At 43.2% G+C, this 18,818-nt stretch overlaps 1 protein-coding gene across 5 annotated transcripts in view; it reads left to right on the forward strand.

The window, feature by feature from the left end:
* Positions 1-18,818, forward strand: part of SPOCK3 (SPARC (osteonectin), cwcv and kazal like domains proteoglycan 3) — a 414,509-nt gene that overhangs the window by 258,785 nt on the left and 136,906 nt on the right. For all 5 annotated transcript variants that reach the window (XM_067040090.1, XM_067040089.1, XM_067040088.1 and 2 more), the window contains one exon: positions 14,120-14,234. In XM_067040090.1, coding sequence (XP_066896191.1) covers positions 14,120-14,234 — 115 coding nt within the window. The remainder of the gene's footprint in view (positions 1-14,119; positions 14,235-18,818) is intronic.

The following is an 18,818-nucleotide window of genomic DNA, read 5'->3' on the forward strand; positions in this document are numbered from 1 at the left end:
CTTTCTATCCTGACCCTCTTTATTGACACCTTGCTTAAATTCACTTATTTCTAGCAGTGTTTTGTTGTGGCTGTCTCAGGATTTTCTATGCATATAATCATCCTCTTTGAATAGACACAGATTTATTTCTTCCTTTCCTTCTTTTTATGCATTTTTTCTTTTTCTTGCCTTATTGTTCTGGTTAAGCCTTTCATTACAATGTTCAATGTACCTCTGTGCCTTAATCCAAATTTAGGAGAAAGTTTTCAGTTTTTTACCATTAGGTATGAAGTTACATACAGGTTTTATATATGCTAATCAGGTTCTTCTGCAGCCCTCGTAGAATAGAACATGCAGGGTCAGTGTCTATATTTTGTGTTACTATCTATTAAAAATGGGAGAACAACACATACGTTCACTGGGTGGAATCCCCGTGCTTTCTTAGATAATATAATTTTTGCCTTTTCAATGAAAGGAACTTGTATTTTGTAAATATTCCACAGGGTTTGCATTTCTAAGGAGACAGTTCTCTAAAAATCTTTACATATGTAGAGCATGCTTGAATATACGTATTCTCTAAGGGAAGTGTAATAACCGTAGTTGTTGGCATGTAGTAGCTGTCGCTGTGAAAGTCATATAGGCAGGAATTCCTAAAATAATTGAGCAACGATGTCAAATAATGGTCTAAATATTTTGTGTGCTAACCTAATATTTAAAACAACCCTAGAAGACAGACTCCGTAGTGGTCCACAATCGTTAGATAAAGGAAAGGAGACACAGAGCAGCCATGAAGCTGGAAAGTAACGACTCCAGGATCGAGGTCAGCTTAAGGCACACGGTGGCCACTGTGCTGTTCTTGGCATGGACAGGCCAGCGAGCTCCTGATTGATGCACTTATCAGGCCTGGGTTTTACCCTAGTGATGTCCTTTGTAACCTCAATTATTTGTCACTTTATCAAGAAACAAGAATCATGATAGGCAATAGGAGACATTTAGAGAAGCCCTGTATATTCCAGCTCTTTAAAAATTCAGGGGCTTCCCTGGTGGCACAGTGGTTGAGAGTCTGCCTGCCGATGCAGGGGACGCGGGTTCGTGCCCCGGTCCGGGAGGATCCCGCATGCCGCGGAGCTGCTGGGTCCGTCAGCCATGGCCGCTGAGCCTGCGCGTCCGGAGCCTGTGCTCTGCAACGGGAGAGGCCTGCATACAGAAAAAAAAAAAAAAAAAAAAAAAAAAAGGTGGTTGGGGGGGAAACTCAGGTTATAGCAAGATAAAGAGGCATCCACGTGTGAAGGTAACTGAGGCATTCTTACCCTGCTCATAGAAGGTGTTCCCGCTGAGATATACCACGAGTTTCTAGCAAGTTCAGGGCCAGCGTGCTGGCAGCACCTTTGGAAAAGCTGTGTCTGCATCTCTCTTGTCTAAATCATAACTCGTGCCAGCAGAGTAAAGATTCTCAGAAAGCTGATACTTAGTGCCTGCCTAGTGTGTGTTGATCGCTGCTCTGAGTTACTATATTAATGCATGTATTCATTAATGTAACGTGATAGTTTACATATGAATTATTCCTCAGACAACAGTAGGAGACACAAAAAACACTCACTAATACTTTAAAGATAAGGAATCTGAAGCACAAAGATATTAAATATATTCATAAGGTCACAGGGCTGGTAAACAAGGCTAATAATGTGGCTACAAATAAAAGTACAAAAAATATGAAATAATAATATGTAATAAATCAGTGTAATGTATGGTATGTATTTATGCATATTAATGATTTATTAATAGCAGTGTGGATAAAATTATTATAGGAATGTGGTGTTAATACAGTGAGAAATTATTTTTCTCGGCAAAGAAAAGTCAAGTATGTCCTGTATAGTATCTACTTATATGTGTGTAGATTTATAATCATGTAAATTATGGAATAAACACAGTAGTGTGTGGTTGTGATACCCTTCCAGGGAACGCATAGGCAAATTATAGATTTCCTGCCATCTCTCTGTGATCACTGTGTGTTTCGATGTCTGTTATCTCGCTCCACCTCAATGCTCTCCACCAAGGAAACAGGTCCAGTTCTGTGAACAGACAACAGGTTAAGCATGCTATGGCTTCTGAAACAAGCCAATTAAACAAAAGCCAGCTGAAACTAGGAGGTAATTAAACTCTAATATAGAAATGGGGGGTGGGGGGGCGAAAAGAAATAATACCATTATTGGGTAATAATACCATTATTGTGGTACAATATTTATACCTTTGAACCTGTTCTCTCACAGACCTGGGGTTTTGGATTTCACCACCTCAGAGAAGAGTTTGGGGAAGCCCCAGGATGATAAATAGAATTTAAGGGATTCTGTGTACTCAGTACCCCTGACACTTGAAAATCCCAACATAAGTTGTCTCTGTAGAAGGGTACCAGGAATCCATACTCCTAAGGATTCTCCAGATGGTATTCTGCCAACTCTGCTCACATACCAATAAATCTTATAAGTAGAACAAGCACACTAATATAAATAAACCAACAAACTAAATGACAAAAGCCAACAGGTAAGGGGGGAACCATGTAAGAACAAAACCAGACAGGTTTCAACACTTAAATATCAAAACTATCAGATAAATTATTAGGTAAAACAGAACATACAACCACTATATGAAACGTTTTTAATGTGTAAAATGTTTACAGACTTAAAGTGGTATTGAAAGATACAGGAAGATCAACATAATTTCAGAAACTATTAGATTTGCAAAGTAACCAAATACGACCTATTCAATTAAAAATATGATTAAAAATTAAACAGATGGATTAGACATTAGATGAAGAGAATTAATGAACTACAATATATGCATATGCATGTGATAATATACATATTAAAAACAGAAAATATATGTAACAAAAATAATAAGTATATAAACATAACATCTATGTGTATATATTTGTGTATTTATATATTTCAGAAAAATGACTGATGTATTTCAGAAAATATTTCAGAAAAATTATCCAAAAAGGGTAATAGGGGAAAGAGACCAGAATGAGTACAGATAAGTAAATTTAATCTGAGGTACAGAAAGAGAAGCCAGAAATAATAAGGTGGAAAAAATGTTAAAAGAGATATTGAAATTTTTTCCAGAAATGTTGAAAGGCATGAATCTACAAATACAAGAAGTACAATGTGCCAGGTGAGAAAACTAAGAAGAAATGATTGATTATCAAAATAAAATCCAGCCAGATTAAAAAGCCATATTACTTGCCAAAAATATCATACCATTACACAAACAAAGATGATCTCAACAAGATTAATGGAATTCATAAAACAGTGGAAGAGCACACTGACGACACTGAAAGCTAAAGCTAATTAAAATGAGATACTTCAGGAGAAAGTCTCTTCCAAGACCACTACACAAACATCCTCATACAGAACAAACTGTGCCTCTGACGGGAAGACATGCCGAACTATGCGTTACCTAGCAGAACTGCCTCTTATCATATCCACCCTCATTCCCTATCTTCTTGGCCAGAGACTTCTCCTGTAAGTACCTCGCTCCATCAACCACTGCATCCATATGATCAACAGCGCAGGGGCCAATCCCGGTCAGTTTGTCTCAGGCAGCATTTAACGAAGGCTGACACCCAGGGCGATCCAAGCAGAAGGGGAGACCAGCCTGTTTGCAGTGTTGACACCTCCCCTCTCCAGGGCCCCGGGCCCCACCTCCCCACAAACCCCATAAACTCTCAAGGTCTGCCTTAGAAATCCAAGTGGCTTTTGCCTCAAGTGTCCATCTGCATCTCACCACTTGGCCTGAGGATTTTACCCAGGGACAGCAGGATGCATTCGTGTCTGCGCAGACCTCACTTGCCCGAGGAGGCTTTTAGGACAATGATGTCATCCAGTGGTCAGTCATGAAGCTGAAGTGAATCCCTTCCAGGAGCAACATGATGTCATTGATCACCTCACCTAAGATCAGTGACAAGTTTTTATATCAGCTTTTCTAATTGGATCCTTCCTGTTAGGGAGAGAACTTCCTGCAAGGTGCTCATAGGGATGAGTCAGGTGTGTCATCTGCAACTGAATGCCCGAGGCTCCCTTCCCTGTGGAGAGAGCTCCTCAGGTATCTGAAGGCTACACCATCTGCGAGGGGCATTTCCTAAAGCAGGTGACGGTCTCAGACCACCCGGTGGGAGCACATCACCATTTTTTTAAGACAGAGATGAGTTCATGCCTGGTGTCCATCACCAGTAATGTGCAGGGTGTCCTGGAAAGAAAGTGTCGTTAAAACTGCCATGACCTGCAGGCAGGACCTACGTTGTTCAGGGAACATAGGGTGACAGGGCATCCCATGTGCCCTCCAGCCTGGCTGGGAGAGCTTAGGTGTCCCAACTGAGTTGGAATAATTGACTCTGCTCCTTGTTTTCGGAGTGAAAGCTGGAAAGCAGCCTGTTCCCTGTGTCCTATGTTTTTCCAAAAGACAATCCTGGTGGCATCCGTCCACCTCCGAGGATGGCTAAGAATGGGGTCTGGGAAAGGCGTCTGGACATGTCGGCAGGTGTTCACACAGGAGTTTCAGGAGCTGGTCCGTGCCTTCCTGTTCTTGGAGGCTGTGTGGTAAGTTAGGAAGGATGGAAAAGGGGGGTCCAGGGAGGGCAACTCCAGCAGTCAGGTATCTTAAATAAGGCATCTGCAGCACTGGGAGGGCACACAGGGCACCTGCCTTGAGGGGGAGAGACAGGCATTGTTCTGCAAGACGGAGCATCTGTGATGCCTCTCCCTCCGCCATCTCCCAGGGCCTGAGGCGTCCCCTCCCCGGGCGTTGGGGTTGTGGATCTCCCTGCTTTACCGTAAAATTACCCTGCCAATGACAGCAACTCAGAGGTCCCATTTCTTCCTATCAGCCTCTCAACCTCACCCATAAACATTTCATCCGTAAGCGTCCAGCCCAGGAAGGAAGAGGGCACTTTTGTCAAAGTTAGAGAGACACGTTACATCCCTGCCTGTGACCTGCATGGACAGATGTCCAGGACCACCTCCAACCAACAAGGGAATCCAGGGGCTGGAACCAGAATTGAGCTTAATGCCCAAGGTCCCCTGTGGACAGGCCGTCACGCAGAGGTCCTGCGTCGAACCAGCCTGCAACGGCAATTAGGAAAGAAAGTAAAGATCCTGAATGTTTAAATAAGTCCGTATAGTTTTTCTCGTGCTTCCGTTACCCAGGAGCCAGCAGAGCGGTTATGTTCCCTTCGTGGAAGCAGTGGAATTGTGACCACACTGCCTTCGTCAGTGAGACAGGTCCAGTCAGAAACGCTTTTGAGCAGGATTTTGAAGAGAGCAGCCATTGCCTACCAAGACCAGCCGCTTGTGGACGGTGAGGGGCAAGGACTGTCCATGCAACGCAGTCAGCTGTGCCTGTCAGCCTGTGAATGAGTAGACTTTGTGGCAAAGGTTGCCCTGAGGTCAAACGACAAATAGTCCAGCACGTCGAACGCATAACGCAGATATGTCTCAGCGCTACTGCAACTGCAGTAGCAACGGTGTCACCTGAAAGCGGGTCGGGAGAGATGAGGCCCCGGAAGGGTTCATCGGGGATGCGGTGGGGCGTGCACACAGCTTGCTGGACGGCTTCCGGTCAGCTGAGCTGATGAGAGGATGACGTAGAGCATCGTCATTCTCCCCCCAAGGCCCCGAGGGAACAGTCCGGCGCCGGGACTACTTTGGGGGCGGCGACCTAAGGGGTAACAGCGTTCCTTCCGCGTGGGAGACGCCGACCTTGCGAATCCACCCACGTAGTTTAAGGAGCCGTAGCGAACAGGCCCCTGAAGTTTCTCTGCAGTGGCTCAGCCTTCCCCGCCACGCAGAGCGAGGCCTGACTCTCCTTCGCGCAGGGCCTCGCGCGGCCGCCGCCGATGCCGGGCCGTGCGCGCGTCCGGCGGCTCTGGAGGCAGACGGCGAGGAAGCAGCCCGCACGAGAGGCCACCGCGGCGGCGCCCGGGTTGCTCCGCCCGAGAGCACGCCGCTCCGGCTCAGGCGGCGCGGGGTGTGGGCGCCGGCCGGCCCAGAAGGGGCCCCCGAAAGGGCAGCGGGCTTGCCCGCCCTGCCCGGGCCCTCGGCTCAGGTCAGCGCTCCCTCCCCAGCAGGCCCGGCACGGCCGCCGCGGCCACACTTGCACGGCGCCTCCCGGGCCGCGGCTCTCGGCCGGAGGGGGAGGCGTGCGCGCGGCCCTCCGCCTCGTTCGGCACCTGGAAAGCTGGCCGCGTGCTCAGCAGAGCGGCCTTCCGCGTCCCGCCCGGCGCTCGGGAGCCGCAAGCAGAGCCCATGTGGCCGGCTTCGCGCGCTGCCGCGCCTCGCGCCCGGGCCCGGGGGAACCGGGGGCCGGGGGGTGAGCCTGTCGCCGGCGTTGGCTTGTGACTGGCCTGAGGGCGTGTGCCCCGGGTATCTGCTCCTCTTCTGACCCGGGCTCGGGGCCCCGCGTCCTCTCGCCTGCAGAAAGGGCCTTCACTGGCGCAAAAACTGCGGAGAGCTGTGAGGGTCTGGGATTTTTACCCTGCTGCACGCGCGCTGCAGAAGACGCGGGCCTCCTGTGTCACTTGTTACGGACACCAGCAGCTCGGTCTTCGTGCTGGCGTGCGTTCTCCTTCCCCCACAGCTCCCAAGGGCCGTGCCGAGTGACCCGGTTGGATGCTCCACGCACACGGCGTCTGTGGCACAGCAGAGGAAACCCCACGTGTGACCGTGGGCTGCAGACAGGCCCGCCCACCCTCTGCCCCCTGGCGGGAGTTGCCGCTGTTTTACCGAGACGCAAACAAATCTGCCTTGTCTGCAGGGGACACATCATCTGTCCCCGGCAAGGACGCTTGATGTTCAGACACGTTTAAGAGATTACACAAAGCAAAAGGCCCTCGGTACCTCTGCTCCCACGATGTGTACAAACATAGGAGATCCCTGGGGACTGGACCCCCAATACTGCCGAACAGTCGGACAAACTAGATCTTCCGCTAAAAGCCGTAGAAGATGAAAAGGATGACCGCGTGATGATTAATAGGTTAATTCACCTGGAAATTCGAAGAATTCCAGCCTCACGTGTGTATAGTTAGTCCCCAGATACCTAAAGCAGTTTCTACAGGGAGAAACTGTCGCATGTCTCTAACACGTCCTGCGATCTCAGCGCTCCTCTCTTAGAAACTGGTGGAGCTACAGGAAAAGAAGTTAGGTCCCTCCCCTGGGCCTCGCGCTCCGTGGGACCCACCGCACGAGGTGGGCTGAACCGGAACCTCGGTGCCGGAGGGATGTCTGCCTGTGCCTGAGAGCTTGGGCGTCCGGTGCGGCTCCTCCGGGACCCTCCATGCTGGGGAGAGGACCCTGAGTGGTGCTGTGGAATAATGACAAAAGTAAGTCGAGCGTGTGAGCGGATCCACATTTCTCCTTGTTGGACGAAGTGCTGACAAACGTGGAAAATAGTCCTGAAGGGATCCGGGGCGTTGGATCGGAACAGGGGGATGCGTGTGAACTCATTTGAGTAGTTTTGTGCACGAGGATGCATGCGAATTGGTCACAGACGTATGTCTGTGTGAGTGTGTTCCAGCATGGTGGTTGGTTCTTTTTTTTTTTTTTTTTTTTTTTTAAGATTATTTATTTATTTATTTATCGCTGTGCTGGGTCTTCGTTTCTGTGCGAGGGCTTTCTCCAGTTGCGGCGAGCGGGGGACACTCTTCATGGCGGTGCGCGGGCCTCTCACTATCGCGGCCTCTCTTGTTGCGGAGCGCAGGCTCAGTAGTTGTGGCTCACGGGCCCAGTTGCTCCGCGGCACGTGGGATCCTCCCGGACCAGGGCTCGAACCCGCGTCCCCTGCATCGGCAGGCGGACTCTCAACCACTGCGCCACCAGGGAAGCCCCTAGGATGGTGGTTTTGGCTTAATATTGGGTGCACTGTCCGCCTCAGAAAGGCCGTCTAGTTTGCTGCTACTCTGCTTCACCTCACTCTGGCGTATGTCCTTTTTACATTCACCTTCCCTGTAGTGAATCGTCCTTCATCCTGTGTTTTGATCACCCCGATAGCAGGCCCTCCGTCCTTCCTGGGAAGCGGAGGATCTTCTCTCCCATCACGGTCTTGGTTGCAGGTGCCCTCTTGAGGTCAGTGGACAGAGGGCACCCTTGCTCTGGAGGCGCTAGCTCCTCAGTTACCCCCTCCCCTTTACTCAAGGGGTCACTCGACACAGCGAGAAAACCAAGTCTTGTGTCCTGGTACCTTTGTGTCAAAGCTGATGGCACTCCTCTTCCCCTCTTTCTCTTTCCATGCATCCCAAAGGAAATCTTTGCTACCAGTGCATCAAACTGTATAGGGCAGCTGACCCTTCAGTGTGAGTCTTAGCTTTAAGAGCAATGTGCATACTTTTTAAACAAGCGCTCGGTATTTCTTAAGCATGGTAAACAAGGAATTTCCTCTTGCTTTCTATTTATTAAAAAACAGTTAAAATGAAAAGTTGAGTATGTAAGCCCCACAGACATTAAAACGTGTGCACAAACTATCACACCTCAGTGTTTCCATGTCTGTATAATCGTTGGCGTCTTCTGCTGCTTTGAGGTCTTCAGAGGCTTTTCTCTTGTTACCTAAATTTAACCTTCTGTCCTGATTCTTTCATCTCCTTGTATGTTTTTAAAAATACACCTCTTGTTTCCTACCCCCATTCTTTTTTTAAAAATTCACTGTCATTTCTATGTGTAAAGATAATGTCTCCTCGAATGTCTTCCTCATTTTTAGGAGTGATTGGTGTCACGACCTGTGTTCATCCATTTCTTAAGTATTTGTAACCACTCCTGCACCTCTGGAAAATTCTGAGTTGTTATCTTACAAAGTTCATGTTATATATATGAAGGTAAATAAAGGAAATGCAAATCAGTAGTCATTTAAAATAATTTTATTAATTTCATGTATGTATTGTATCAGTCATCAAACAATATGTTTTTATAGGTCTTATTTTAATTGAAACTATTACTGATACTTGAAAGAAACTTTGATCTGGAATAATTTAAGTAAGAATTTTGGTTTAATGATAAAACTCAATGAAACATGTAAGCACGAAATAATGGTAAAATACACATACTATCCCTATGACGCTTAAAATCTTTTAAATTTATTACCAGATTTTGAAGACTAGAACAACTGTTTACAACAATCGCCTAACAAAGAGGAAAATCCATACGTGAGCTCTGTCTTATGCACAGGAATCACGGACTAGGAGACCCTGACTAGATGGTCTTGCAGCTCCACTAAATAATTCAATGTATGAAAAGCGGGTTTTCTTTATGCAGACCCTAGCAGCCTTGCCTGAGGTGAGGGACATTACGCATCCTGACCTTGTAGGATTACTCTGGATTAAACTGAGTTGAAGGCAGAGTGCAGTGTAGAAACCCCAGGGACACCTGGGAACAAAGACTCAGCAAAGGAAAACCAGCCCCAAACCAGTTCCGAGTCCACGCTCCACGCCCACTGTTTTCTCTTTGGCGTGTTCGGGATGCTGTAAACTCTGTGTGCCGAAGGAGGCAGCTTTCTGCGGTGAGGTGTTTAATTTTGGAAGAAAGAACATCTGTAATACTAATTCCTGTTTGCAGAATTGGAGACATACTGGTCCAGAGACTGTACTAGGTGCGAGAGAACGTGTGCGGTGAGGTGAGGGTCGTGGATGCTCTTCTTGCCTCATTTGCTTCTGGCAGCTCCCCTTGTCAGGTGACTGAATCGCCAGCCGGAGCGGCAGCCTTCCACTGTGCACGTCGACAGGACAGGACGAGGCTTGGAAGTGTATGAGCTCGGGGTGAAGCATCCTTCCTGCCCTCCTGTGACCTCACCTCTGTCTGCCCACGTTCCGCTGGTCCTTTCCGAAGCCCAGTCTCAAGATGCTGACTGGAGGCCTGGTGCAGGGCAAGCCAAGTGTCTGGAAGAAGGGGTCTGACGTGTGTGTCGGGGAGCCCCGGAGCCTGCTCGGGTGCAGGACCCTCGTGTCCGTGCCCACACCTGCCGTGAGCCCCCGGGGGACCTCCCCGCCCCCCGCACCAGGTCCAGTTGCGAATGTGGAAGGGTGACAGGTCACCTGAGTCCCCATGTGAGGGTGTGTGATGGAACATCCTGTAGTGGAAAGAGAAGTGAGGTGCCCGAATGAGCAGGGTGTTGCCCCTTAACGAAATGCAGGGTGTTCCAAAAAGAGAGATGAGCGCTTGCGTGCAGGTGGTAATCCCAGCGGAAGGAAGGGGTTGGGATTTTACCCCCTCCTCGGCCGCCTCGGGCTGGGCTGGGCCGCACAGAGCAGGGACCAGGAAACCCTGCTGGAGGCTGTGCTCGGGAAGGGGGCGCCGTGCTGACGTGAGGAAAGCCACCTGTGAAAGCGCAGGGCGTGTCTGAGATACTGTGCCTCTAAGGTATTAAAGGGGGATGATGTGGTGTGTTAACCAGTCCAGCCCAGGTAAAACGGAGGCTGAAAAGTGATGCATAGCATCCCGTGTTCCTCAGTTTATTTTCACTTGGAAGAAATTGGTTTATCACTACAGTACCAAACAGAACATTGCTGCTATTTTACCTACTGCTAACTACATTCTTGTTCTACATTAGAAACACTATAAAAGAGTGTTTGAACCCCATTTGAGCCATGTATTGATATTTCTGATCAGATGCAGAAGCTAAGTTTGACTTGTAAAATTTATGTTTAAGAGTATGCCTGTCTTACTCAATGATCAAAACAGTAATGCATCAGATCCCAGAGCTTCACACTCAGGGATGCCTCGTGAACGTTGCTGTTGATAAACTGTATGTTGTTGTCTTAGCTACTTTGTATTTTCTGGGTTTTCTGGGAAATTAAAGTACTTGTAGGGCTTCCCTGGTGGCACAGTGGTTAAGAATCCACCTGCCAATGCAGGGGACACAAGTTCAAGCCCTGGTCTGGGAAGATACCACATGCTGCAGAGCAGCTAAGCCCATGGGCCACAGCTACTGAGCCTGCGCTCTAGAGCCCGCGTGGCACAACTACTGAGCCCGCGTGCCACAACTACTGAAGCCCACGCGCCTAGAGCCCATGCTCCGCAACAAGAGAAGCCACCGCAATGAGAAGCCTGTGCACCACAACAAAGAGTAGCCCCCGCTCGCCACAACTAGAGAAAAGCCCACGCACAGCGACAAAGACCCAACACAGCCAAACGTAAATAAATAAAATAAATAAATTTACTTTAAAAAAATAAAAAATATAAAGTACTTGTAGCTGGTTATACCATTGTTTTTATTTTGTATGTGTTACTTTAGTGAATGCTCAAGATAAAACACCCTAAGGAAGTGTGGATGAGGCCTTGAGAGTTGAGTTAATCCATCTGATGTCTTTTGGGAGACCAGCACCCCTAACTAGGCTCCTTAGCCTCGGCTCTACTGACATGCGAGGCCAGGTAGCGCTTTAATCTGGAGGGGCTGACCAGTGTGCTGCGAGGTGTTCAGTAGCGCTTCTGGCCTCTAGCTAGTAATGCAGCAGTATCCCCCAGCTCCCCGCCCCATGGTCACACCAGAACTGTCCCCAGACGTCCCCAGGGAGCATAGTCAGCCCCTGGCCGAGAACCTCTGGGCTACCCCATGTCCCTGACCACGGGGGGCTACGTCATCTTGCAGACCTTACCAGTGGCCAATCCCAGGGTCTCCTGGCCGGAGTCCTTTTCTGCGGGTGGAAAGATCACATCTTCTTTGATCCTGTTTTTAAACAAATAACTTATTTTCCCTGACAGTTGTCAGTTTTGACATTAGAAAAACCATCCTGCAGGCTCACTTCTCAGGATCAGTGGTAACTCAAGTGTTCTCAAGACTAAAGGTCTTAGGTAATCAGGAATGCATTAATCATGTCTTTCTCTACAGTATTTGCATTTTGGGGTAATTACAGACTAATGAGCATGCCTTTTATGGGCTATTTTAGTTCACTTCTGCTGTTATAAATATTTCAGCTTTGTGATAATTAAGTAAATTGAATATTGTTAATTAGAAATGCAATCAGTGGGTGTAGCTTAAAAATATTTTTAAATAGTACTTTTAATATCTGTATATTTGAATAAAATTCTTCATGAAGATGTTTTTCAAAATCAATTCATAAGTTAAAAAAAATAAATGGTTTTCTGATGACAGGAAGCTAGATTCATATAACTATACGCACAGGGTGTATTTGCTAGACATCTCATTCTGTTGCTCTTTACAGACATGTGTACAGAAAAGAACTGTTCCATAGAATCATTCTGAGAGAGAAATTGTTTCATTTACGAAGTAATTCTTTATAAAGAATTCTTTACAAAGCTACAACTTCATCATATCATACAAGTTTTAAACACAGCTGTGAAATTTTTAAATTGTAACATATCCAAGAAAATTAGCTAAGAGGTCAAACTTTTTTGATGAAAATTAAATCAACTTTTTATAAAGATTGTGCTACTTTTGTTTATTCAGGTATTTTTCAGACACTCATTTTTTATTAAAAAAATCACTGCTAAAATAAACTACATTTACAATGTAAGTGAGTATGGTGTAACATCTTTGAAAGGGCCTAACATTTTCAAATTGCAAAATTCCACGTTAGCTGTAATTAATATTGACTTTTGGCTTTGTCTCTTCATATGCCACTTAAAATTGCTCTTGAACTTTTCTTAAATTGTGTCATTATCTTATGACCAATCCAGGTTTCTGAAATATTAAATTAAAAGTAGTTACAGTAAAGAATATTAAATTTGAAGTCTCAAGGTTTCATATAAATTATCTTTTATTAAAACACTCATAATCTCTTTATTTCTACATTTGATTACTATTGGGCATTTTAAATTACGTTTAAAATTCATTGTGATTTTATATGACAAGGTCATTTTTCTTGGATTCTTGTAAGATTGAATAATGAAAAATAATGATACCTTAGAAAGAGTTTATTCCTCCAAAAAGGCCCACTAAGCCACTACAAATATATTCCAAGTGTAATAATTTTTTATTTTTTGTAACAAGCCTAGTTAAGAATTTTGCCTGTCCACTAGAGAGTTATTTGGCAAGGAAAAACATGTTACATATATGTGAATAATCTGATTAGTCATTGGGTATATTCCATGCTTCCTGATATCAGCTGAAGCTGAATTAAATTAGTCACTGGTACATTTGTCAGTTGGAGCCAGAAAGTCTGCCCTATTTAATTTTAAAATCACTTACACTGAGTAAATTATGGACACAGCCAGGAAAGAAATCACATTACTTCAGAATTAGCAAGTTCTATATTTTTTAGAGGCGGAAGATAATTATTGCCTCTTAAATGATGGAGTAGGTTTGCAGTTTTTAAAATCATGTCAAATATACAGTTATAAAATATTAAGAATTATTTAAATTACTCAGGCTTAAAATTCTATAAAGAGCAATGTTTACAAAGAAAATTAAAACAAAAGTAAACTAAAAAAATGTCCTAATGTGCCATAACAATGTCAATCGTTTGCCTTTAATTTCATCCAGGTTTTATTCACATTTGCTGAGAGCCTGATTTATGGTAGCTACTACCATTTGATTCTTAAAATTCTGTGGATTAGATGTTTTACTGAAGTGTAGATGATTTACACTGTTGTGTTAGTTTCAGGTGTACAGCAAAGTGTATCAGTTATACATACATACATATGTGCATTCTTTTTCAGATTCTGTTCCCACATAGGTTATTACACAATATTGAGTAGAGTTTCCTGTGCTGTACAGTAGGTCCTTGTGGATTATCTATTTTATATAAAGTAGTGTGTATATGTCAATTCCAAACTCCTACTTTATCCCTCCCCTGCCTTTCCCCTTTGGTAACCACAAGTTTGTTTTTTAAGTCTGTGAGTCTATTTCTGTTTTGTAAATAAGTTCATTTGTATCACTCTTTTAGATTCCACTAGGTTCGATATTATCTTCCCCACTGTTTATATGAGGACTTGAGGCTGAGAACGTTTCAGAAGCTGGCCCAGACGCCGCACTGGGAAATGGCGTCACAGGGTGCGGATTCAGGTGTAACGCGCTCTGCTCTGACCCGTTCACCTCTGTCCTATAGCAGGTGTCATAGAACTGCAGGTGCCCTGTTGTCATGTTCTTGACTTCCGGTTGATATAGCTAAATGTATTGAATTACCATTTTTTCTCTTTTTATACAGTGCAAACTAGAATACCAGGCTTGCATCTTAGGAAGACAGATCTCAGTCAAGTGTGAAGGGCATTGCCCGTGTCCTTCAGATACGTCCATGGGCTCAAGCAGGAATACGAAGAGAGGTAGGTGATGAAAATTTATTTATACTTTTACATTTGTCTCCTCTATTAAAATATCTTGCAGTGAATGTTAAGTCATTGAATACACAATTAAATTTACCTCTATACATACACTGAGCTTTTGTAATTATACTGTAAGTGAATTTTTTTTTCCTTTCGCCTCAATTATTATAGCAAGTAATGTCTTTCTGTAGATTTCTGTAATTTCAATAGTAACAGCTAGATGCTGATTTCTACGTATAAGAAAACTACAGTGATGCCTCCTGTGAACTATGCTGCCTAAAATGTGTGTTTTACATCTCTTGTTTCATTTGAAGCCAACAACTGATCAATAGTAACATAGTAACTGATAAATTAGTTTGGTCAAAATGAAACTGGTAAATCAATTAATACTAACCTTTTTAAATACAGGTGTCTACCCCATGTAGAGCGTGTACATGTGTATGTATATGTGTGCCTGTGTGTGTATAAAATTTCCTGCTGAAGAGTTTTATAAGTTAAACTTTCTTTCATTTAGAGTTCTTAAATCTTTATTTTTATTGGTTTGATCTGTAATAAAGTAATGAAGTACATTTAACCCGACACAGGTTACAGTATATAAATTGAATTTTATAGGTTATATATTGTGGTTTACATGGCATTTTTATATTTGAGATATTGTTTATGCCTTTCAAAAACCTCTCCGTGGCTGCTGGTTTCAGTTCTTCACAGCCGTGGATGAAGGAGGAAATGCTGGGGCCAGGTGTGTCTTTGAGACAAAGACTGTTTCATAAACATCACCGTCAACATTTATCATATTTTTATAGCCATCTGAATCTTGTAATTTAACAACTACTATCGTGGGTCCTTAATGCAGAGAATTTTTTTTTGCCTTTTGCCTGACAAATATGAATAATGGATATAGAGATAGGAAAACAACTTAGTGGATGTGAAGTGGATTTAGTATAAGCCGTTATTGTCTTAAACATTCTATACCTGATATTCCATATTACAGTCCCGTGATCAATACTTTATTAGAGATAAAACTTTTGAAGTTCACTCATGCCATTTATATTGCTCTTTACTTGTTAAGTAACATTTAAGATAATAATTTTAATTTTTGTGTGTGTTTCGCTCCTTTAGCATTTTTTTTTTAAGCATGTTTATTGGAGTATAACTGCTTTACAATGTTGTGTTAGTTTCTACTTTGTAACAAAGTGAATCAGCTATACGTACACATATATCCCATATCCCCTCGCTCTTGCGTCTCCCTCCCACCCTCCCTATCCCACCCCTCTAGGTGGTCACAAAGCACCGAGCTGATCTCCCTGGGATCTGCGGCTGCTTCCCACTAGCTATCCACCCTACGTTTGGTAGTGTATATATGTGCATGCCACTCTCTCACTTTGTAGCAGAGAGTGACTGAAAGACACTTTTCAAACTCTGGGCCTTGAGGGTCTGTCGCGGTGGGTTCAGCAGCAAGTCCAGGGGCTCAGCCTCGCCCTCCTGGGACCTGCTCAGAGCAGGAGGAGCGTGAGTTCTGAGTCCCTCGTGTTTCAGATCATTGGTGTCCAGGAAGGTTTGATGTGGGCTCAGAGACATTCAGCAACACAAACAAAAGTAGTTCTCTTAACAGACGAGACCCCATCTAAGACTGGTTGAAATTTTTAGACGGATGTGGGGAGCTGTGATTTGCTAAACCAGAAAGCCTGAGAAATTTATCCACAATAAGACAAGATACAGGAATGGGTTCTCCTGTGACCTGACACCATCATTTTTTCTCTATTTCATGCTCTGAGTTCTGTAGAGCCCTATTAAGAAAAATAATGTATTAAATTATTGAGTTATGATTATAAATTTTATTTATCTTAAAAATAGCATTGAGTAAGCACTTATTTATGCCTTTCTCTAATGGGCAAAAATTTACTTTTAATATTTCATTTCTAGATTGTACTTTTAAAGAATATCTCCTGTGTGACATGAATTTTCTTTAAGAAACAGTTTAATATCAGCATATTAATATACTCTTGGAACATGCATACTTCTGTATAAAATGTAATATTCATAAATGATCAGTTCTTCCATAATTTTGTTTTACTAGATCCACAGAAATAAAGATAAATAAAATTATTGGAAAGTGTTGCATGATGATTTATGATTAAAAATGAAATTATTCTTTTGGAACATTTGAAAGACATTCCTGGGTTAAAATGAATATTTGTTCAAAAATAGAGAATATCCAGGAAAGGGATGGTTTTAAATGTGCAGATGTTGTGACTCTTCTCTGAAAAACTATTTTTGTGTGTGTGTGTGTGTTCTTGAAATTGATCTCTATCAATTTCAGATTCTACACAAATATTTTATTTTCTACATGAAATTATCGTGGGATTTATTTCTATCTTCCCTATAAATTCTAGTTAGAAATTTTGTATTTTGAGTTTATGCAGTTGTATGTTATGAGATATAAAAGTGGGGAAGCCCTGCATTAATTCTTGCAATACCAAAGGACTATTTATACTAAGTCCTTGTTTAACTCCTTTCCAGCGTATGATCTGTGTTCTCTGAAAATCGTTCTTTACAATATGCAACATAAGCACTTTCTAAAAGCAGGGGTGGGGCTTCCCTGGTGACGCAATGGTTGAGAGCCCGCCTGCCGTTGCAGGGGACGCGGGTTCTTGCCCCGGTCTGGGAAGATCCCACGTGCCGCGGAGCGGCTGGGCCCGTGAGCCACGGCCGCTGAGCCTGCGCGTCCGGAGCCTGTGCTCCGCAACGGGAGAGGCCACGGCAGTGAGAGGCCCGCGCACCGCAAAAATAAATAAATAACTAAATAAATAAATAAAAATAAAAGCAGGGGTGATCATCACTGTGTTAGCAGGTTTGGCGTGAGCTCAGTAGGTCAGGATTGACTGCACCGCCATGGGGCTGCCAGCATTTACTGGACTTCGACTCAAAAACAACCCAAAGGTGGACCAAGAAACTAACTAAACATTTCTGGGTTTAAAATGGGATATATTGCGATTCCTTAAGAGTTTGATATCAGTTGATCCTTTTCCTGAGATTTATGTGGTAAAATGTGTACATTTCTTGAAGGAACTAATACAGTTACACTGGATGGAGAGAGGGAAGCTGTTAGCCAAACTGTCTCTGCACTCAAACCTTTATAGAGATGTCAGTCTTAACACAGAAACTGCAGGTCATTCAGGTTTAGAACAAGGATTAAATAATTACATGACCACAAATAAGGGTACAAAATCACATGTTATTTCCAATAATACACATGCCCACTTTCCCCATTCCACACAACACTTACTAAAAGGGTATTACCTACCTCACACTACAAAGTGTCTATCCTTCCATCAACATTAAAGGTACTGTTATATAATAAGATGTTTGCTTTTCTATTTCTGATACTGAATGATTACTCTCTTTCTAAATGTAGAAGTGAGGCCAATTGATTTGTATTTAGAAGGTATTCTGTGAAATTCTTTTGTAAATAAAGGAATCAAAAAAAATATCTGAACTTTAGCATCACACACTCTGAACAATGTTTGCGAATAATATTTCAGAGATTAAATTACAGTTTCTTTATGTAGCTTACCAGATTTCTCAAAACTCTCAATGAGCTCCCAAGATTCTGATGATAAATTTAAGTCTCAAAAAAAGGAAAGCAAAGTCAGGGAAGTATAAATATACTGTCATAAAAAATTGTTGATGTATATTTCAGAATATAGGAAAAAATAGATTGCATCTGTACTTTGTAAAAGAAAGAAAGCATGAAGTCAGATTGAATTCATAGCAAAAAAAATGAGAATATATTCTTTTTCTGTGAAATGTATTTGGAACAAGTAATTTAGTTGAGCTTAGACACTGCACAGTTGACCCTTGAGCAATTTGGGGGTTAGGACCATTGACCTCCCACAAAGTCAAGAATCCATGTAGAACTTTTGACCCCCACCCACAAATTAACTATACTAATAGTTAACTAGAAGCCTTAACGACAACATAAACAGTCAATTAACATATTTTTACATTGTATATATCATAAACTGTATTCTTACAATAAAGTAAGCTAGGGAAAGGAAAACGTTATTAAGAAAATCATAAGGAAGAGAAAATTCATTTACATTACTGCACTGTATTTATCGATACCATAAGTTTATGTCATCTGTTTACAACACGAATGGTCCATCTGCCAGTACATGCATAGATATTGTCTTATATGATAAAAAGCACTGTAGATGTCATATGTATTACTAACCCTAGACATCAAAGATGAAAAGGAAATTCATATTTATTTAGAGGTTTAATGATTCATGCACCGATAATGAAGAAGCAGCAATATGATTCTTTATGGTAGCCTAAAGCAGTCGATACAATTGCTTCACGGTAGCCTAGTCTATACACTAATGAAGGGATGGATCAATATAAAATGTTATGGCATAAAGTATTAGACTCATATCCATAATGCAGTATTAGGAACATTTTTGCACTTTTTAAAAAAACCACTTACCTATGATGACAGAGTGTTACACAGTTTCCCCAGTTGCAGGAGAGAGAGGCGTACTGTATGGTAGTGTAATTCTTTGCAAGCAAAGTTACCAAACAGTA

Source organism: Kogia breviceps, chromosome 8 (assembly GCF_026419965.1).
Source record: "Kogia breviceps isolate mKogBre1 chromosome 8, mKogBre1 haplotype 1, whole genome shotgun sequence".
NCBI lineage: Eukaryota > Metazoa > Chordata > Mammalia > Artiodactyla > Physeteridae > Kogia > Kogia breviceps.